This window comes from Zalophus californianus, chromosome 11, assembly GCF_009762305.2.
Source record: "Zalophus californianus isolate mZalCal1 chromosome 11, mZalCal1.pri.v2, whole genome shotgun sequence".
Lineage (NCBI taxonomy): Eukaryota > Metazoa > Chordata > Mammalia > Carnivora > Otariidae > Zalophus > Zalophus californianus.
This window is the reverse complement of record NC_045605.1, coordinates 44,164,311-44,187,686: the sequence shown is the minus strand read 5'-3', so window position 1 is coordinate 44,187,686 and position 23,376 is coordinate 44,164,311. Positions and strand designations below refer to the sequence as shown.

At 40.9% G+C, this 23,376-nt stretch overlaps 1 protein-coding gene across 1 annotated transcript in view; it reads right to left on the bottom strand.

Moving 5' to 3' along the window:
• The window catches only part of RAB38 (RAB38, member RAS oncogene family), a 79,182-nt gene that overhangs the window by 36,049 nt on the left and 19,757 nt on the right, over positions 1–23,376 (bottom strand). The window contains exon 2 of the mRNA XM_027579776.1: positions 12,702–12,982. Coding sequence (XP_027435577.1) covers positions 12,702–12,982 — 281 coding nt within the window. The remainder of the gene's footprint in view (positions 1–12,701; positions 12,983–23,376) is intronic.

The window sequence follows — 23,376 nt, the reverse complement described above, 5'->3', positions numbered from 1 at the left end:
AGAGTAAGAGTATGTTTCATTAATATGAAGTTTCACTATTATTCTTAATAGTAAGATTCTTTGTGGTCTGGTATTGACAATTTTCTGATAAGTGATAAAGCTATTAATTCTGCAGCAGTGACATGTTCTTACTTAAGATATCTTAGAGGGGTGCCTGGGTGGCTTAGCTGGTTGAGCGTCCACCTTTGGCTCAGGTCATGATCTCAGGGTCCTGGGTCGGGTCCCAAGGCAGGCTCCCTGCTCAGCGGGGAGTCTGCTTCTCCCTCTCCCTTTGCCCCTCCCCCAATTCCTGCTCTCTCTCTCTCTCTCTCTCAAATAAATCTTTTTTTAAAAAAAGATATCTTAGAATAAAGATTAAAACTTGTCTTTGCTTTTAAGAATACGCAGGATCTCCTAACAGTGGCTTCCAATGCCCCTATGCATAGCATCCCTTAAAAGGAGTTCCTCTCACTAGTCCCTCTTGGATCTTCCTTTGGGGACTCTTTCATCCTTAGTGACAAGGAAGCTGTTTTACTCTTGGGCAGAGGTAACAGCCTTTCCTTCAATTGATACTGTATTATAATTATTTGTTTATGTGAGTTTCCTCCCAGGAGACTGGAAATTCTTTTTTTTAAAAAAGATTTTATTTATCTATTTGACAGAGAGAGAGCACAAGCAGGGGGGAATGGCAAGCAGAGGAGAGGGAGAAGCAGGCTCCCCGTAGGGCAGGGGGAGCCCGACATGGGACTCGATCCCAGGACCCTGGGATCATGACCCAAGCCGAAGGCAGTTGCCTAACCAACTGAGCCACCCAGGCGCCCTGAGACTGGGAACCTCTTAATGGGAAGAATCTGTGCCCTTTAGCATCAGTGCCCCACTGCTTGGCAAAGTGCCTATATAAATACATAGTAGCTATTCAAGGACTACTTCAGGAATGAATGAATGAATACATGAGTGAATGAATGAACAAAAGTATAACACAAGGCATCCTAACTAGGGTGCGTATCAAAATCACCAAAGGACTATTTTTCAAAAACATACATTTTGTGCCCCTCCAGATACCTCAGAGCAGGGCTGAGCCATGTTCAACCTTAGCAAGCTCCTCAGGAGTTCCTGATGTACAATTCCTCAAGAATCATTGTCACCGGGAGCGCCTGGGTGGCTCAGTCAGTTAAGCATCCGATTCCTGATTTTGGCTCAGGTCATGATCTCAAGGTAGTAAGATCGAGCCAGGCTCCATGCTCAGCGGGGAGTCTGCTTGTGATTCTCTCCCTCTGCTCTCTGCCCAACTGGTGCTTTCTCACTCTCTCTCTCAAATAAATAAATGAAGCTTTTAAAAAAAAAAATCATTGTCACTGCATTGAGTTCTGGACTAGATCTGAAGTCTCGGCCTGGTTTCTCCAATGAAAATCATTGAAAAGCTTCTCTGGAACTCCATTTTACTAGTAGTAAGAAAAAACCAGTATGATAGCCATTGTGCATGACTCAAACGACAGTAACTAAAGAAAATGAGAGATGGCTATAAACAAGATGACAGGAATTTCAATGGGGAGAAAACTGCTAAATTGTGGTCCTGGGGTGTGAAGGAGGAATACGCTGGATAATAAGATCCACAGGCTAATGGGAGATTCTTGTGGGCTGCTTTGTGGCATGACCAAGTAAACAGTCCTGCAGTTCCCAGTCTAGGGACCAAGGCATGAAAGGAGGGTTATTTCCCTCATCTTCATTTTCCTTCTCTGCTCCCCCTCCACACGGCAGGGCACTACAGCCTCCCTGCTGTGCAGGGTCTATAGTGCTTTCTAGATGAAAGGTGTGTATAAGGTGGAGTCTTCCTGGGAAATACAGCAGTAAATTAATTTTTCTGCTTCTGCACAGCTCTCTAAGGACAGAAATACCTCCACAAAGGGTAGGGAAAAGAATAATACAGTAAAAGAATCTTCTGAAAGAGTCCTTGAAAAGGAGTGCAGCAAATAGTTCTGTTGCATCCAATAACCACTAACCACAGGACCACGCTGCATGTGCGAGCCACTGAGCTGGTGGATGACCTGGAAGGTTTCCCAGTGCAGTGCAGGGGTCAGGCACCCAGAGAAAGAACCTTAACATAACTGTGGCAAGAGATGGGGGAAACTACCTGAGAGTCAGTAAAGGAGAGTGCTTGAGCCAAGTCCTAAGGGAAGAATTGAGAGAGAGGTACATAACTTTAGGAAGCATGGCCCAGTCAGGGGGAATAGCAAAATGTGACAGGGGATGTGATGCAGTTTAGTATCACCAGGGGACAAACGGAGGAACAAGGTAGCCAGAGACAGGCCTGGAGGGTCAAGAAAAGACCTCACTGTGGGGTTTTCTATGCTCAGGAATGGGGGGTTTCTGAAGGGTGAGTAACCTGGTTCTCAGGGACCATGGCTTAGATGTCCAGGTGGATGTGAGGTCTCCACATCAGATGATCTGATGGGCAGAAAAGCTAATGAATTTAGTTTCAGATGTATTGGTTTAAAGAGTTGTCTGGGTGATATCCAGGTAGAGATCCAGAAGGATATGAAGTTTGAAGTATGGGAAGGAAGTCTTGGTTAGAGATCAAGATCCAGGTGGAAAGCTGACTCCAGAAACATAAATTAATGAGCATGGCTGTGTTCCAATAATACTTCATTTACAAAATAGGGGGCAGGCTATACCTGGGCTACAGGCTATACACTGATCCCTGCTCTAAGGTGTCTAAATTTGAATCAAGAAGTAGAGCCTACAGAAGTCGGGTTATATTATAGTAGGTAGGTTGAGTTTTTAGCACCATAGAGTACAGACACCATGAGAAAAGTCTGGAGATACACTATTAAAATTGTCCAAGTGTAAGATGGGAAAGATCTAAGCTTTAAGTAATGAAATTGGGAACCATGCAGGAGAGAAGGACATATGTCACACCTTGCCTCCCGCACACCAAGCTATGATGATATCCTCTGAGGGTCCATATCTACTTTCCTACAATGTTTTAGTCATAGTAGGATCTCAGATTATCTATGAAATTACAAGCACAGACATAGAAAACCTCTGGAGAACCAATTTAGCTAAAGATAAAAATTAAAATATTATTATTAATTTAGACTTACTTAGGAAAGTAGCTTGAGTTTGAGGCTCTTGCACTCACACTACCCTCAACTTAAGAAACAATTTCCATCTTTCATTGTAAGGCATTAAGAATCTGTCAGAGCAACGATTCAGATAATGGTGGCCTCATAAAATGAGTTTGGAAGTTTTCCTTCCATTTCTATTTTTTGGAACAGTTTCAGAAGAATAGGTATTAATTCTTCTTTAAATGTTTGGTAGAATTCCCCTGGGAAGCCATCTGGCCCTGGGCTCTTTTTGTTGAGAGATTTTTGATGACTGCTTCAATTTCCTTAGTGGTTATAGGTCTGTTCAGGTTTTCTATTTCTTCCTGGTTCAGTTTTGGTGGTTTATACATCTCTAGGAATGCATCCATTTCTTCCAGATTGTCTAATTTGCTGGCATAGAGTTGCTCATAATATGTTCTTAGAATTGTTTGTATTTCTTTGGTGTTGGTTGTGATCTCTCCTCTTTCATTCATGATTTTGTTGATTTGGGTCATTTCTCTTTTCTTTTTGATAAGTCTGGCCAGGGGTTTATCAATCTTGTTAATTCTTTCAAAGAACCAGCTTTTAGTTTCGTTGATCTGTTCTGCTGTTCTTTTGGTTTCTAGTTCATTGATTTCTGCTCTGAAATTTATTATTTCTCTTCTCCTGCTGGGTTTAGGCTTTATTTGCTGTTCTTTCTCCAGCTCCTTTAGGTGTAGGATTAGGTTGTGTATTTGAGACCTTTCTTGTTTCTTGAGAAAGGCTTGTATTGCTCTATACTTTCCTCTCAGGGCTGTCTTTGCTGTATCCCAAAGATTTTGAACAGTTGTGTTTTTATTTTCATTGGTTTCCATGAGTTTTTTTAATTCTTCTTTAATTTCCTGGTTGACACATTCATTCTTTAGTAGGATGCTCTTTAGTCTCCATGTATTTGAGTTCTTTCCGACTTTCCTCTTGTGATTGAGTTCTAGTTTCAAAGCATTGCACAGCAAAAGAAACAGTCAACAAAAAAGACAACTGACAGAATGGGAGAAGATATTTGCAAATGACATCTCAGATAAAGGGCTAGTATCCAAAATCTATAAAGAACTTATCAAACTCAACACCCAAAGAACAAATAATCCAATCAAGAAATGGGCAGAAGACATGAACAGACATTTTTCTAAGGAAGACATCCAAATGGCCAACAGACATATGACAAAGTGCTCAACATCGCTCAGCATCACGGAAATCCAAATCAAAACCTCAATGAGATATCACCTCACACTAGTCAGAATGGCTAAAATTAAGAAGTCAGGAAACGACAGATGTTGGCGAGGATGTGGAGAAAGGGGAACCCTCCTACACTGTTGGTGGGAATGCAAGCTGGTGCAGCCACTCTGGAAAACAGTATGGAGGTTCCTCAAAAAGTTGAAAATAGAGCTACCCTATGACCCAGCCACTGCACTACCGGATATTCACTCCAAAGATACAAATGTAGTGATCCAAAAGGGCACATGCACCCCAGTGTTTATAGCAGCAATGTCCACAATAGCCAAACTATGGAAAGAGCCAAGATGTCCATCGACAGATGAATGGATAAAGAAGAGGTGGTATATATCTACCATGGAATATTATGCAGCCATCAAAAGGAATGAAATCTTGCCATTTGCAACAACATGGATGGAACTGGAGGGTATTATGCTGAGTGAAATAAGTCAATCTGAGAAATACATGTATCATATGATCTCACTGATATGAGGAATTCTTAATCTCAGGAAACAAACTGAGGGTTGCTGGAGTGGTGGGGGGTGGGAGGGATGGGGTGGCTGGGTGATAGACATTAGGGAGGGTATGTGCTATGGTGAGCGCTGTGAATTGTGTAAGACTGTTGAATCACAGATCTGTACCTCTGAAACAAATAATACATTATATGTTAAAAAAAGGAAGAAGATAGTAGGAAGGGGAAAATGAAGGGGGGGGAATCGGAGGGGGAGATGAACCATGAGAGACGATGGACTCAGAAACAAACTGAGGGTTCTAGATGGGAGGGAGTAAGGGGATGGGTTAAGCCTGGTGATGGGTATTAAAGAGGGCATGTACTGAATGGAGCACTGGGTATTATATGCAAACAATGAATCATAGAACACTACATCAAAAACTAATGATGTAATGTATGGTGATTAACATAATAAAATAAAAAAATACAAAAAAAATTAATGATGTGGGGTGCCTGGGTGGCTCAGTCATTAAGCGGCAGCCCTCAGCTCATGTCATGATCTCAGGATCCTGGGACCGAGCCCCACATTGGGCTCCCTGCTCCACGGAAGCCTGCTTCTCCCTCTCCCACTCCCCCTGCTTGTGTTCCCTTTCTAGCTGTGTCTCTCTCTGTCAAATAAATAAATAAAATCCTTAAAAAAAAAACTAATGATGATATTGTATGGTGATTAACATGACATAATAAAATTTAAAAAAAAAGAAGCAATGATTCAAATGGTTGTACTACAGACTGGAGTTCATCATATGAAATGGTTGTTATCATTAAACACCGCCATCATTTCCTTTATATTTATTTATTTTACAGAGAGTGCACAGGGGGAGAGGCAGAGAGAGAGGGAGAGAGAATCTCAAACAGAGTCCCAGCTGAGTGCAGAGCCTGACACAGGGCTCAATCCCAGGACCCTGAGATCATGACCTGAGCTGAAACCAAGAGTTGGCCCCTTAACCTACTGAGCCATCCAGGCACCCTGCCATCATTTCCTTTAAATGATGTCTTCTAACTTTGCTCTGATTTTGGATTTCAGATTGGGCCCTTCCTTTTATGTCCCTAAGTATAGACAACTCTCATCAAATCAGCTAAACATCCAAGGTTAAATGTGCTGGGACCAAGTAAATCAGTGAAGGCACATCCTACAGCCTCATTTAAATTCTTTGGCGATGGATGCCTAAAACCTGGAATATCTATTTCCTATAGGAAATTCTAACATTTTAAGAATAAGAACTAACACCTCATAGCACGCTCTGAACTCAGAAAGGCCTTAATATACATCATTCATAGGACAGACCTGGATAGTCACTCAATACAAATTGTGTTGAATCAGTGAATGCACCAGTGACTGTCAAGAATTTTTTCATGGTTTGACATTTGAAAAATGGGAATAATCAGAGATGGCCTACTACCCAATTTAAAAATAAAAGTTTTTTTTTAAAAATGGTGTTCTATACTTAACCCACTAAAAAATGAATTAGAATGAGTCTCTACCCATACCCAGGTGAATTATCTATGCATTTCCAATTTGTATAAGGACATTATGTTTCTAAGTGCCTATTTTCTAGAAGCCTATAAAATAAATGATATGTGATACTACTCTTCAAGCAACTTCCAGAAAAATTAGCCACGTCTTAACTGCTGCATATTTCAGCCTGCAGAGTAATAATAATAATAATAACAATAAAGAACTCAGTAAACAATGAAACACAGAAAACTTTCCCTTTAAATGAGAATTCTAGACCAGCATTTCCTAAGCATGTTCCACTATTTTGTTTGTACATGATCAAACATATTTAGGAACTTCTGCATGGTGTAGTCCCCTCTTGGAGAAGATACCAGAAAAAGCCATTATTTGTATGGCACACCATCATTTTAGAAATCTACAGTGGCTCTAGGGCATATTTTGATTTTGAAATGTTAACATATGAAATAACAAAAAGAGTATGTTAGAATAAAAAAAATAAGATAGTAGTTATACAGCTTTAGAGAAGTCACCTATGTCTCAATGTTTTATTTCTTTCAAATGCTGAATAATAATAAAGCCTACTCCATAGGTTCATGCTAAGGATTGAATGAGTTCATATGCATAAAAATCTTTGCATGAGGGTCCCATATAGCAAACAGCAAGAAATACAGCCATGGTTCTTACGAGAGACTCAGAATGCACATTTGAATATCAAAGCCCCGAGAAGTCCCGCAGCAAGGGAAAATGTCGTTCAGGTTTGTTTTCTCAAATGTCTTTGACCATGTATATTAATCCTGGTTCTTGGTTGCAAGACACAGAATCTGAAGCTGGCTAAATATGGAATAGTTTATTCAAGAGATACTGTGTAGCTTGCAGGATTATTCAACAGTCTAAAGAAATAGGCTCAAACCTAAGCTTCCAAAAACTCAAACCCCACATAAAACAGGCCTGATGAGGATACAGCTGCCAGCCACCATTGAGCACTGGGTCCTAAAAATCCGCAAATCTTCTAGGAGCTCAACTTGAATTCAACTGTCCCCGGGGCCAGTAGTGATTCTCTTTCTAGGTCAAGCACAGGACCCTGCAAACTCTGCTGTCTCCCAAGGATAGAGGCCTGTGCTGCCTCTACCTACCCCCCACCCCCACCCCCACCAAAAAATGGATTTTGTATTGCACCTTCTTCGTCTAGTTGCTCAATCAGTATGACTGATGGAATCTAGGTCATATGCCTATGCTCTGGCTGCAAAGAGAGCAAAAGAAGAAAGTTTTATGGGTTCCTCCTGGGGAGATAAGCCTACTATGGCTAGAAGTTCCCCAAAGATAGCAAACATATGTAATAATTGCTAGAAATCCAAAACACATGAAAAATATCACTACACTGAGGACCACCACCTCCTCCCTGTAAAAAATGAATAACTTCTTATGGAGAGCACTGCTGAGTATACTCCTTCCCCCAGAAGGACACACATCAACATTTTTCTTTTTAACTGCAGGAAGATACTAAAATTGAGTGGAGTTTAATGTAAGAAAGTTTCTTCCTGGGGTACCCATTGATTTTAGAACATTCTGAGCAAGAGGAGGGGCCTAAAAAGTCACTATACATAGGATAGAAATCTGCTAGGACTAGGACACGAGGAGGAGGGGACCATGAGCCAGGAGCACTGTAGGTCTGTGACCTTGGTTCCTGTCACCACCATTGGATAGATATTACTGTTCCACTATTTCCCAGGCATTTTCCTGGTGTCCTGTTTCTAAACACAGCCACCCATGAGCCATTGCACCCTAAAAGCAGGATGGAACAGCCTGGAAAGAGCTGAGATATAGAAACAGACCCTTCTACCGAGTGTAGCTTCTATGTGCATCAGAGCTAAGTATGGACGGTGACATCCAGACCAGTAGATGGGCTGCAGGAACAGGGGATAGGGATGTTATGCTTGAGGGGTAGGTATGGTGTATATGTGTAATCCGCATAACATATACCTATGTCACTTAATGCTCTCAACAACCCTAGAAGGTGGGTGGGTGTGGCCATAAAAGTGAACCTTAAAGGAGCAACTGGTGGAGATTCAGGCCATGGTTACCACCAATATACCAGGTAAATGGGTCAGCAGGTAGCAGGACCCCATCGGCCACTGAGAAGGCCCCAGAAGATAGGACTCCCAACATTGGGGATGGTCCAACAAGAACAGACCAAGGCTCTCATCCTAAAGACACAAATCTACCAAAATGTGTTGTCAAGACTGGGCTTGGGCACAGGAATACATAAAATAGACATTATTAGAACTCAGGTATAATGCGGACAGTGAGATGTACTGGAGCTCCTGATCTATAGGATGATTATGTAAATCTAAATTACAACCCAGGAATGGGGGTGTTACAATAATTATGCTAGGACAGCAGGATAAACCATGAATGTCCTTAGAAAATGGGACATGAGATCACAAGTATATATTATCTGGCCCTAGTGAATCCACAGGTGGAATTCAAGTAAATGCAGCTGAGAAAGGGAAAGAATGCAAAGGTTGAAAACTAAAGAAAATTCAACTTAGGAGAGATAGTTTTTCCTTTTATTCCTTTGGTTTCAATATTTGAAGAGATAATGTAAAAAATCAGAGATGCTAGTAGCATACATTTTATTTTTTCGCTCTTAATTCATAGCCAGAGGCTACCATGAATGTTCCAGCAACAGCCATGAGACATGAAAACTCTCATGGAAAGTTATTCCTGAAGACTAAAGAGCAAGAGGGCAAATTTCCCTCAGCAGTAGTTTCAGCAGCAAGAAGGAGACTAGTCCCAATGACAAACTCTTCTACCACCCTGCAAGTTTCAGCTTCAGAAATGGCCAAGCCACAGGATTGCTGCAAGACATGGCTATGGGGTCAAAGCCAAAGATCATGGCCTTTGGCGCATTCAAAGTTTTAGAGACGTAAAAAGAATGAAATCAGATGTTTATCACCAGAATGAATGATTACAACATCACACAAAAGGACTTTAATTATTAGTAGATTCACTTTCTAAGAGAAAGATCTCTATGAGAAATGTTCCCTGATCCCAAATGTTGTAATCAAAGAAGGAGTGGATCGTAGTCTCCAAATGCTGTCATCTTGTCTTCAGGTAGATAGTCTGATCTGGCCCTCTATTTGCAAATGCTGTGATACTATCCTCAGAAAGGAAGCAGAGTTTTATCAGTTTTATCAGAGATCTTTTAAAAAGACTTTTAGAGCAGTTTGACACTCCAGCCTCAACGCTGCAGTATTGTTCCTGAGATTCTAGATGAATACTAACCTGGCACCGGGAAGACATGTTCATTATTTAGACATTCAGGACAATTTCAATAACAGTACATTTGGAGGGAAGATGTTGAATGCAGTACAATGAGGCCTTGTACCCTCTTTAGCATTTCAGCGTACTTCAGGCTTGTGAAATCCCTCCACCCTCTCTTTGTACAAAGCTTCTCTTCAAAGTTTACACTGGCAGGGATTTGGAGGATTAAAAATCCCGTATCTAAGTACAGTAGGTCAGTCAGGCCTTAAGTTAATGAACCTCATGCTCTTAAGCAGAGTTTGACTGTAGCGGTCAAGCAAGAAATGTCAGAGTGAGGTGAAAGAAAATGGCCAAGAGGTTCTTTGGTCCACAAGCAAGTTTAGTCCTCCCTACAAATTCATAGGTCTTTTTCTTTCTTTTCTTTTCCTTTTTCTTTCCTTCTTTCTTTCTTTTTTTTCCTAACACTTTTCCTCAAACACCCTATATATTTTACTTATACTTTATTGTTTATCATTATCCAGGAGGTCAGGATTCTGTGTGTTTTATACATTGCTATATTTCCCAGAGCCTGGTACATAACAGCTGTTCAGTAACATTTGTTGAATAAATGAATGAGTGAGTGATGGAAGACTCCCTCACCAAATAGATGAGTCATTCATTCCAGTTTGCCCTTCAGATGGAAAATAACGTATTGAGAAAAGGATTTCTCTAAAATCCTACTCTTCTACACCTGTACCTGGAGTTTCCAGGCAGAAAAGCAATTCTTTTGAAAGAAAGGAATTTGAAGGAATATGCAGAAGCCATAGAATAAAATTGAGTGTGGAGCTAAGGAATAAGGAGAATAGGTGAATTCACATGCATTTTGCCATTTAAAATGAAAAAAGCCTAACGTCCAAAAATCAAACTATAAAAAATGTCATATTTCTGGGGTGCCTGGGTGGCTCAGTCGGTTGAGCATCTGACTCTTAATCTCTGCCCAGTTCTTGATCTCGGGGTCATGAGTTCAAGCCCCACATTCAAAAAACAAAGTCATATTTTTCAAAATTCTGTAACCTCATCAGACCTGTGAGTTTTGCTCTACATTCATCTCTTTATTGGAATCATCCCTCAAACAAACAAACCAAAAGCGTTCATTGACAAGAAAATTAGAAAGACAACAGCAAATGATGGACACTGTGTTCTGAATCAAAGGAAAAATCCTAAGAAATAGGGGAAACAAAGGGTTTTGGAAGAGAGAAGGAGAAAAAGCATACTAGTGTGCTGTGGCTCCAAAAAGGAAGGCAAAAAACCCAGGAACTTCTGGAAGTAGCAACTTCCAGGCACAGGCCAGCTCAGAGATACCAGAGAGAGGAGGCAGACACTGAGACCATCCAGGGCATGTGGCCAGAACAAAAAAGCATCCCAGCTATGACCAAGAAAGTGGCACCACCACCCTCTTCTCCATCTCCATCATCCCCCAACCCACGCAGTTGCCTAATCCCCGTTGGTGTTTAAACTTCAGCGAGGGGAGCCTGGGTGGCTCAGTTGGTTGAGTGTCTGTCTGCCTTTGGCTCAGGTCCTAATCCCAGGGTCCTGGGATCGAGCCGCGTGTTGGGCTCTCCACTCAGCGAGGAGCCTGTTTCTACCTCTCCCTCTGCCCCTCCCTCTGCTTGTGCTTGCTCTCTCTCGCTCTCTCTCTCAAAATAATAAATAATTACCTTAAAAAAAAAAAACTTCAGTGAGAGTCTCAAATCAGGTTTTTCTTTCCTATCCCTATAGCATTTACCCTCGTTCAAAGCCTTGCCATTTTCCCATAGGAATGCAACGACTACCATGTTACTCAGTCTCTAGGTTGATCTGCCTCCTGTCTATCTTTCCCTAGTCCTTGGGGAAAATAGATCCATTCTGCTCTCCAGCATAAAATGGGTCAGAGATTCCACCTCAGTCTATTTGAATGACATCCATTCACATTATATTTTTGAACCATTCTCAAATGATTTGCAATAAGGCCTTAGTGTGATTTCCATAAGTACAGAGACAATGCCTATCTTATTCACAGCTGAATCCCAAGCAACTAGCACAGTGCCTGTGCTCCATAAGTCTTTAATATGTTTTCCACAATAAATAAAAATGGGAAAATTATGATATAAAACTATACAGAATGCAATCCTAGTAATGTAAAATATATTTATATATTTATATGTAAAATAAATAGATATTATATAAATATATATCTATTTCAATATATAATTCATTTATAAATATAAAACATAAATTATTTCATATACATTAATGTAAAATATATGCACACAGGAAATAGCAGAAAAATACAGTGAAACATTTATTTTTTTAATATATGCTTTTTTTTAACTTTCAAAATTTACTATAAAAGCTTTTTTCTCTCTCTCTGATACTGAGATACAAAAATATAAGCAAAAACAAAAGGGAGTAGAGCAAAAACCATGCCTCTGACAAATGAGATAGCAGCATGGGGAAGAATGGGAAGAATAATCCTTATCATGCCACATAGGGTTCTTCATCTTCCAGCCCTGATTCTGCCTCACATCCTGCTATTCCTCTGCCCCCCAGAAAAATGAGAAGTGCCAAACAACATGATGTTCTTCGCAATTACACTTGCTGTCTACTCTCTCACTCCACTATCCCAGTATTCCCAATGTGATAGTTCCACATTCTGGCCATCTTTTCATTTTTAGGGCAAAGCACAATTCCTGGCATACAGAAGAACATATTAAATATTGATGGAGTAAATTAATTAACATATGGATAAGGCAGTGACATTGAATGCGAGGCCCATTTCTTTCATTTACTCTAAAATCATACTTACCTAATAGGGTTGTGTGAGGACTAAATGAGAAAATGCATATAAAATATGCCCGACAGATAATAAGCACTCAATAAACAAACACAGTTATTAACCGTTATCACTGAGACCACATACAAGTCGCTTTTTGCTCTCTTAGCCAAAATCATCTTAAATTGTGGATAGTAATTTCTGCCCTGCCCACTCATCCCCTTGAGATGAGAAAGAGCTTCAAGCAATCTGGGAACTATAAATCACTAGACAAACACATATTAATATCATGATGATGATGACAATGACTATATGATTATTTTCTTTCTGACTCTTGCCTAATGCATTTCTCCTTTAAGTTCACATTACCTTTGCTGATGTTTCAAACCATCCTACGAAACCATGCTCCTTGCAGAACTGGTCCATCTTGAGGCCATTGTTCATGAGCACGTCCTTCCCCTGGTCACATTTGTTGGCCAACAAAACCACGGAAACTGGTTTGCCATTAGGGAGACTTAACTTTGAGTCCAAATCACTTTTCCACTTTGTCACTGCTTCAAATGTAGCTGGCCTGGTGACATCGAAGACAATAAATGCACCCATAGCTTCTCGGTAATAGACCCTTGTCATGTTTCCAAATCTTTCTTGACCTATCACCAAAAAGAAATAGAAATCAAAACCTTATTACAATTGTAAACAAAATCACATATTGGAACCTCATGAGGCCTCCAGTATGAGCAGATCACTCAGGAAAGTTCTTCAGTGCTCATCTTTAGAGTGAGCTGAATATACAGTCAATCAGCTTTGTTTTTGATCTTTGAGTCCAGAAGGCATTCATTCATTTAACAAGAACCTATTTACTAAAACTTCTGGATATCATGTAAGGTTCTAGAAGTGTGCTAGTACAGCATGCCACTAGTCACACACAGCTACTTAGGTTTAATTAATTAAAATTAAATAGAGTTTACAATTCAGTTCCTCAGTCACACTAGCTACCTACATTTCAAGTGTTTAGTAACCACATGTGGCCAGTGGCTATAGGATTAGACGACTCCAGTATAGAACATTTCCATTATCCCTGAATGTTCTACTGGACAAAACTGCTCTAAGCACTTGGGATACAATGATTAAAACATGAAAATCCCTGCCATCATGGAGCTTATATTTTAGTGGGTGATAAATTATAAACATAATAAATATAACTAAATTATGTAATATGTTAAAAGGCACCCAAAGTCAATCCAATTAAGGGTAGTAGTAGCTAGCATTTATTTGTATCTACTAACCATCAGAAATGCAGTTTACACAAATAATCATGAAGGTAAAATTACTATCCCCATTTTACAGTGAGAATGTTGAGACCTCAAGAGGCTAAGTAACTTGTTCAAATTATACAGATGGTGTGCTTTGGAAGTTGGAATTCAAATCCGAATTGAGATTCAAATCTTTTTGAACCCAGAGCCCATAGTCATTTGCCAACATTGAATACTCTCAACTACTAAATCATTAGTCTTAGACTATCTCTCCTCCAGGCTTATGTACCGAGGGTGTCCCACTCAACGCAACTAAACAGATAATAGATATTTATATTGATGCCAGTGTCCGGACTACATGCTTGGAATACAACAGTAAACTAGATGGCCTTAAGTAGTCTACAATCTATTGGATAAGAAAAGCCCTTGGACAGAGAAGAGAGAGAGAGAAGCAGGCAGGCATTGGTCTTATTTAGACCAATCAGCTAGAATCACTTTTGCTCTGATTCTTAATTTTTTAAGTGAATGTTGGTCAGTTTGTTAAACACTCTAAGGTTAGCCTTCCTCATCTGCAAAATGGCAGCAATAATGTGTACCTCACAGGGCTGTCGTGTGGATGAAATGAATGAACATATGGAAAGCACCCAGCATGGGACTGTAGAACTAACTGGCCGTTGAGATTTCCCTGACTTTCTCCAGCATGTTAAAAATTATGAAAGACAATATGATGTAGGTAGTGAAATCAGAGTTCCAAAGCAGAATTTATGGCAAAAAAATGCTGGGATTTCTGCTGATTAATAAAATGAAATGAATCCTTTTGCTTATAACTCTAGCCACTAGTAGTAGCTGAAGACAGAAGATAATGAAGACTGGGTTTGTATTTTTTGAACCCAAAACTCCAGAAGTGTAGGACCACACAAAGGCCTTTTATTCTGATTTGGTCATTTATTTATGGTAAGAGTCTTACAAAGTTATATAAATTAAAGCAAAGTGAAGTCTGTATTTAATAAGCCAACTTGTTGCAAAAAGAATAAAATGACGAAATTGGTGGGTATCTAAGAAGATACCAGGTCCAGGTCAACATCTCTAAGAACACTTCACACTAACTTTGAGCGCAAGGTGTTGTGATGGTGAGTTTTAATTCACATTTTGTGGGCACCTGAGTGGCTCAGTCAGTTAAGTGTCTGCCTTCGGCTCAGGTCATGATCCCCGGGTCCTGGAATCGAGCCTCTCCCTCTCCCTCTGCAGCTCCCCCTGCTTATTCTCACTGTCTCTCTGTCAAATAAATAAGTAAATCGTTAAAAAAAAAAAAAAAAAAACTCTTTGCAGGTTGTTATAGTCACATGGGCATGAGCATTGCAGATTGTGAGGACATGATCCATGAGCACTTACTTAGTGAAAATGGACGCAGTTCAAGTTTGGTGCCCTAGTGGTCCTAGTGGGTGAGCCTCATACTTGTATCAGTGGAGAGAAGAGCATTCTGTAAGGGACAGCACATGGCGACCCTAAAACATTTCTTACACGGGTTTTACCACAGAAGCTTTTCTTTGTCCCCCCACAATCATCTAGCCAATGAAAGAAAGTGGCATAATACTCTTCATATGACACACAACCCGCAGTTGAACTTTCATTTCTCCCAAATAAGTTTTAAATTTCTTTTATTTCCTTTCCTTTTTTGGTTCCTAATAGAAACAGTGATCCCCTTTGATACTGCTCAGGATGGCCATGACATTTCAGGAAGATAGGGGGAAAAAAAGCCCTCTGTGATCATTCAGGACTCTGAAGGCCTCTGGGCTTTGTGCAGTTGTCTTATGATCCCTTGCAGGAACTAATCAGATGAAAGGCAAAGTCATGAGTTATTCAATAATCTGCTTGTCCAGAGGTTTTCATAGTAGAGTAAGGAGGTCCTCAAGAAGAAAGATTTTTACAGTTCAAATATATGGCAAAGGGTCGTTTTTAAGACTATGCAAAAAAGCAATGTATAGGCTTAACACCTTTGTAGGAATTCAAAAAGGACAATCTGTGTGTTTGTGTGTGTGTCTGTGTGTGTTTGAGTTTGTGAGGGTAAGTGTGCTAGATCAGGAACAAGGAGAAAAAAAGTGATCTTTGTATATTGAGGTCACTGGGCCCTCAGACTTGAAAAGTTTGTATATCCGGTGTTCCGGCAAGAGGTCATGTTCAGACAAGGGCATTTCCAGTGCTCACATTTTATCCTTACTTTGTCAGCTGATAGCTCTCTCCGCTGTTTCTTATTAAAAGAATGAGAACCATGTGACTTTTCATGAGTGCCTACATATGGGCAATGTAGAGACCTGATGAATTTATCATAGGTAATTTACTTCAAACAAACAAACAAAAAAACATAGTTCAAAAATTCCCAGGGGGCTTAGATCACTCATTCAACACACATTTACTGAATAGCTAATATGGTCCAGGCTCTGTGTTTTGTGCTGCAAATACATAGTTTTTTGCCCTTGAGGAACTTCTAAACTAAGACGTGTCATACTGGATGCCTGCGCCGAAAATGATCCAATTCACCATGTGTAGGTTCCCATTTCTCTTAGACTCTACACACACATTCATGGCCATGTCAATGTGACTCATGATTCAGTGTCCAGCTTCCAGGAAAGTTAAATGACAAAGCAATGAACCGAATCACAAAAGTTAATACAATGGCTGCAGTAATCATTTGGAAAATCTTGCTGCAGAAGGCAATAAATTGAACAGCCAGAAGACATGGGTCTTTGTCCTAATCACTGGTTACCCGTGCAGACTTAGACAAATGCATTTCTCTTTTTGAGACTCAGTTTCCTCACATGTAAAATGAATTTGTTCTTGCTGACCTCTAAGGTCCCTTCCTGCTTTCCTGCTTCTAGAGTTAAAATATTCCTAGTATATCAATGCTTGGCTTCTCTCCCAACAGCCTTAAATGGTCCATTTTGTGTCACAGACTCAGCTAAAAATGTATACAGGCAATACAGTCATAATGTGTATTTAATGGTATTTTCACTTGGTAATTAGTACTCTAGAGATGTTCTCAGTGGGCATAACCAAGCCAGGAATCCTCTACATAGGCATAGAAATAACAGGAGGAAGTGAGTTGGTGTTCTGTTAACCTGGGCACATTCTTTTACCACTCCACCACTAACCTAATAGCTCTGTGAGCTCAGTGAGGCTCTACCATTCTGAACCTCAGTTCTCCTCATTGGTAAAATAGTGGTTTGGACACCTGAAACTAAATTCATTACTGCCTCTGGGAAGCCCTCTAGTCATCCTCCTCGATGCAGGCATCCCGCTCTTCACCTGCTACACCCAGCCCAGGTGTTCCCTCCAGTTCTTAGCATCACTAGTAACACTGCCCCCTCCCAGAGCGGTACCTTCAAGTCATCTTCTGACTCTTTCCTCACCCCTCTGCCTAAAGGGTCTCCAACATTCTACCAATGCTTCTGTTTCTGAAGCAGGTCCTGATTACCCGCATCAGCGCTGCTACTGCTCCCATTCAGGCCCTCACTGGGAGCCCTGACAGCTTCCTCACTGAGGCTCTCAGGATCTCAGCTCTTGTCACTCCTACTATCCCTTAAAATAAATATAAACACAGGTCTTCAGACATTCTGGCAGCATAAGAAATCACTAGATGGGCATCCATCAGAAAGAAATGAAATCACCATCTTCAAGAGCTGTCTGCACCCCCATGTTCACTGCAGCATTGTTCATAAGAACTGAGACCTAGAAACCTCTTAAGTGTCCATCAGTGAAGGAATGAATAAAGCAAATGTAGTATATACATAGAGTGGAATATTATCAGCCATGGAAAAGAAGGAAATCCTGCCTTTTGCAACAACATGGGCAAAAGCAATGACAGCATTATACTAGGTGAATTAAGTCAGAGAAAAAAATACTGTATGATCTCACTTATATGTAGAATCCAAAAAAGCCAAACTTGTAGGGGCACCTGGGTGGCTCAGTCGCTTAAGCATCTGACTCTTGATTTCAGTTCAGGTCATGAGATCGAGCCCCGCATTGGACTCCAGGATGGGCATGGAGCCTGCTTAGGATTCTCTCTCTCCCTCTCCTTCTGCCCCTCCTCGCCTACCCCCACCACTCATGTGTTCTGTCTCTCTCTCTTTAAAAAAAAAAGCCAAACTTGTATAAAAGAGAGTAGAAAGGCGGTTGCCAGGACTGGGAGTAGAAGATATAGGGAGATGTTGGCCAAAGGGTATAAACTTCCAGTTATAAGATAAATAAGTTCTGGAGATCTAATGTACAGTATGGTAATCATATACTTGCAAGTAGCTAAGAGAGTAGCTCTTAAGTATTCTCACCACATACCCAAAAAATGCTAATTATGTGAGGTGATGGAGGTGTTCATCCTATTGTGGTAATCATTTTGAAATATATAAGTATATTAAACCATCATGTTGTACAGTTTAAATCTACACAATGTTATATGCCAATTATATCTCAATAAAGCTGTAAAGAAAAATCCTCTTAGGTATTTAAAGAATACCCATTCCTGGGTCCTGCTCTTCTGAGATTCTTATTCTTCTAGTTTTGTGTGGGGCCCAGGAGTCTGTTTTTAAACACTCCCTAGGTGAAGTCTTAAAATTCTATTTCTATCAGAATCCACTTTCAAAATGTAAACATTACCAGTATGCTCTACTGTTTTAGCCCTTCAATGACTCTTACATGCTTAGAAACAGACACCTTTATTAACACTGCACACAAGGAGACTGGCTCCAACCACCTTTCCAAACTCCTCCTGTCAATTCCTTCAACGCACTCCATGGTCAAACCACACGGGAGTACTTATTCTTTCTAAAACAATGATTTTCTTGATTTTCTTGCCCTTTCATACCTCTGCTCCCAAAGCCCGAATTCTTTCCCCATCTTCTCTCCCACTCCGCTCAGTGAAATCCTATGCATCTTACAATTGTGCCCTGAAATGTCATTATATTGGGGCAATGTTCCCTGGCCTCCCAGCTGAAACATGACTCTTTCTTGTGACCCCACAGCATTTTCTTTATCCTGCACTATTCACCTTTATCATGCTATATATCTATGCTTCGGTCTCCACCATAGCACTGTAAAATCCTGAAGAGCAAGTTGACTATGTGTATACATATATACATATATGTATATATACACACATATATTTATCTATACATACACTCCTAAGCAGGTTCCACACTCAGTGTGGAGCCTGACATGGGGCTTTACGACCCTGAGATCATGACCTGAGCTGAAATCAAGAGTCAGATGGGGCACCGGGGTGGCTCAGTTGGTTAAGCATTTGCTTTGAGCTCAGTCATGATCCCAGTATCCTGGAATCAAATCCCGCATGGAGTCCTGCATCGACTCCTGCATCAGGCAGGTTCAGTGTGGAGTCTGCTTCTCCCTCTCCCTCTGCCCCTCCCCTCTGCTCGTGCATGCATGCATGCACTCTCTTTCTCAAATAAATAAGTAAAATCTTAAAAAAAAAAGTCAGATGCTTACCTGAGCCATCCTGGCACCCTGATCATATTTTAGTGTTGCAAATCTGAGGCCTATTCTCTACTTGTATGATATAGTAAAAACTCAAGATACTATTGTAGAAATAAACTGAAATTAAAATTATTTTCCTCTAAAATACATCACCGTGTATTCATGAACTAGTGCTATGTACTAAAGCACTTACTCTACATTATACTTTCATTTCCAGTAAATAATCAATAGTGGAGAAAATTAACATTATTCTAACAGGGTTATGTACATATCTGTTGCAACAAGTTTCAGACTGGATTATGTTTTTGTTATCATTCTCATCTTCTTAAGAAATAATCGTGGTGTGTGTGTGTGTATATATATATATACATACACAATGGAATATTATGCAGCCATCAAAAAAATGAAATCTTTCCATTTGCAACAATGTGGATGGAACTGGAGGGTATTATGCTGAGCCAAATAAGTCAATCAGAAAAAGACATGTATCATATGATCTCACTGAAATGAGGAATTCTTAATCTCAGGAAACAAACTGAGGGTTGCTGGAGTGGTGGGGGGTGGGAGGGATGGGGTGGCTGGGTGATAGACATTGGGGAGGGTATGTGCTATGGTGAGTGCTGTGAATTGTGTAAGACTGTTGAATCACAGACCTGTACCTCTGAAACAAATAATACATTATATGTTAAAAAAAAAAAGAAGAAGATAGTAGGAAGAGAAAAATGAAAGGGGGGAAATGGGAGGGGAAGACAAACCATGAGAGACTATGGACTCTGAGAAACAAACTGAGGGTTCCAGACTGGGCTGGGCGCTCGGGCTGAGCGGGCTTTCAGTGGCCGTGGGGCAGCGGCAGCATCCTCCTCTTCCTCCTCCTCCTCAGGTCCGTGAGCACAGGCAGCGGCCACTGTGGGTGCATCCAGTACAGAATCTGGAGGACTAGGAAAGATGGCGGAGGAGTAGGGGACCCTATTTCAACTGGTCCCCAGAATTGAGCTGGATATCTACCAGACCACTCTGAGCACCCACAAAACCAGCCTGAGATGTAAGAAGATCTGGATCTCTACAAACAGAATATCGCAGGCGGTTGGTTTTGAGGTGAAAAGCGGGGAGCCATGATTCTGTGGGCAGATATTGGAGGATAAACAGCAGCGGGAGGGTGCCTGGCCATGGGGATCCTACACCACCGGTCAGCAAACAGCCTTGCGCGCTGGGGATGGGGCACAGACTCGAAAACCTTTAGTGGCAGGGAATGGACTTTAGGGCAGCCTCCAGGGCGGAAACCCAGAGTGGTGGGGTCACGCGTGCAATCTGGGGGTGGCTGGCGGTTTTAGAAGCACAAAGGGCAGAGACGTGCCCTGACCTGGAGGCAGGACTGGGGGCGCTGCGGAGGGGCGCACAACCCAGGACACTGCAGTTTATAGCAGCATGGACAGAAACAGAGACCGTGTGACCTGGAGAGCTCACTGAAGAACAGACTGCGGTCTCTCTGCTCTGAGGCAGAGGGTTGGAAACGGTCTCTTCTGCTCTGACTCGTGGAAGAGACACGGAAAGCCGCCAGGGAAAGCCGCCAAAGAACAAAAGCCCCAAAAACTGATTCCCACTGAGCCCATCCCCCACCACAGGGGGGCAGGGCAACTCCGCCCAAACAGGGTTGCCTGAGTAACAGCGCGGCAGGCCCTTCCCCTAGAAGACAGGCTGGGAAAACAAGAGGCCAGCAGCTCTAAGGTCCCAAGAAAACAGGTGCATCTTGCTTGGGTTCTGGTCAATAATTTGGACTCTATACATTCCCTCAAACACCCATCAACAAAATGACTAGGAGGAGGAGCCCCCAAAATAGAAAAAACTCAGAGATTATGACTTATGCTACAGATTTACAAATGGATGCAGATATAACCAAGATGTTGGAGATGGAATTCAGGCTAGCAATTGTGAAGACAATGACTAGAACAGAGAAATCAATTAGTGGCAATATAGAGTCTCTAAGGGCAGAAATGAAGGCTGAATTGGCAGAACTTAAAAATGCTATCAATGAGATCCAATCCAATCTAGATAATCTAACAGCTAGGGTAAGTGAGGCAAAAGAACAAATAAGCGACCTGGAAGACAATATAATAGATAAAAAGGGAAAAGAGGAGGCCAGGGAAAAACAACTCAGAATCCATGAAAATAGAATCAGAGAAATAAGTGACACCATGAAGCGTTCCAATGTCACAATAATTGGAATCCCGGAGGGAGTGGAGAGAGAGAGAGGACTAGAAGAGGTATTTGAGCAAATTGTAGCTGAGAACTTCCCTAATCTGGGAAATGAAACAAACATTCACGTCCTAGAGGCAGAGAGGACACCTCCCAAGATCAAGGAAAACAGGCCAACACCCCGGCATGTAATAATAAAACTTGCAAATCTTAGAACCAAGGAAACCATCTTAAGGGCAGTTAGGGGGAAGAGATTCCTTATGTACAGAGGGAAGAACATCAGAATAACATTAGACCTATCCCCAGAGACCTGGCAAGCCAGAAAGGCCTGGCAAGACATAGGATACTAAATGAGAAAAACATGCAGCCAAGAATACTCTATCCGGCAAGGCTTTCATTTAGAATGGATGGAGAGATGCAGAGCTTCCACGACCGGCAGAAACTGAAAGAGTATGTGATCACTGAGCTGGGCCTGCAAGAAATACTAAGGGGGGTTCTATAAAAGGAGAAAGACCCCAAGAGTGATATACAACAGAAATTTGCAGGGACAATCTATAAAAACAACGTCTTCACAGCAACATGGCGACAACTAATTCATATCTTTCAATAATCACTCTCAACGTGAATGGTCTAAATGCTCCCATAAAACGGCACAGGGTTGCAGACTGGATAAAAAGACAGGACCCATCCATATGCTGCCTACAAGAGACTCATTTTGAACCTAAAGATACATCCAGACTGAAAGTGACAGGATGGAGATCCATCTTCCATGCCAGCGGACCTCAAAAGAAAGCTGGAGAGGCAATTCTTATATCAGACAAATTAGATTTTAAACTAAAGACTGTAATTAGAGACACAGAAGGACACTATATCATTCTTAAAGGGTCTATCCAACAAGAAGATCTAACAATTGTAAATACCTATGCCCCCAACATGGGAGCAGCCATCTACATAAGCCAACTGTTAACCAAAATAAAGAGTCATATTGATAACAATACGTTAATTGTAGGAGACCTCAATACTCCACTCTCAGCAATGGACAGATCATCTAAGCAGAAAATCAGCAAGGAAACAAGAGCTTTGAATGATACACTGGATCAGATGGACCTCATAGATATTTACAGAACATTCCACTCTAAGACAACAGAATACTCATTCTTCTCGAGCACACATGGAACTTTCTCCAGAATAGACCACATACTGGGTCACAAATCAGGTCTCAACTGATACCAAAAGATTGAGATTATTCCCTGTATACTCAGGCCACAGTGCTTTAAAACTGGAACTCAATCACAAGAAAAAATTTGGCAGAAATTCAAACACTTGGAAGCTAAAGACCACTCTGCTCAAGAATGTTTGGGTCAACCAGGAAATCAAAGAAGAACTTAAACAATTCATGGAAATCAATGAGAACAAAAACACATCCGTCCAAAACCTATGGGATACTGCAAAGGCGGTCCTAAGGGGGAAATACATAGCCATCCAAGCCTCACTCAAAAAAATAGAAAAATCCCAAATTCACCAACTAACTCTACACCTTAAAGAACTAGAGAAAAAGCAATGAATGATGCCTAAGTCATGCATTAGAAGAGAAAGAAAAAAAATTAAAGCAGAGATCAATAAATCAGAAACCAGAAACACAGTAGATCAGATCAATAAAACTAGAAGTTGGTTCTTTGAAAGAATTAATAAGATCGATAAACCACTGGCCGGACTTATCCAAAAGAAAAGAGAAAGGACCCAAATTAATAAAATTATGAATGAAAGGGGAGAGATGATGACTAACACCAAGGAAATAGAAACAATTATTAGAAATTATTATCAACAACTATATGCCAATAAACTGAGCAATCTGGATGAAATGGAGGCCTTCCTGGAACCCTATAAGCTGCCAAGACTGAAACAGGAAGAAATTGACAACCTGAATAGGCCAATAACCAGTAATGAGATTGAAGCAGTGATCAAAAACCTCCCAAAAAACAAGAGTCCAGGGCCTGATGGATCTACTGGGGGAATTCTACCAAACATTCAAAGACGAAATAATACCTATTCTACTGAAGCTGTTTCAAAAAATAGAAACAGAAGGAAAACTTCCAAACTCATTCTATGAGGCCAGC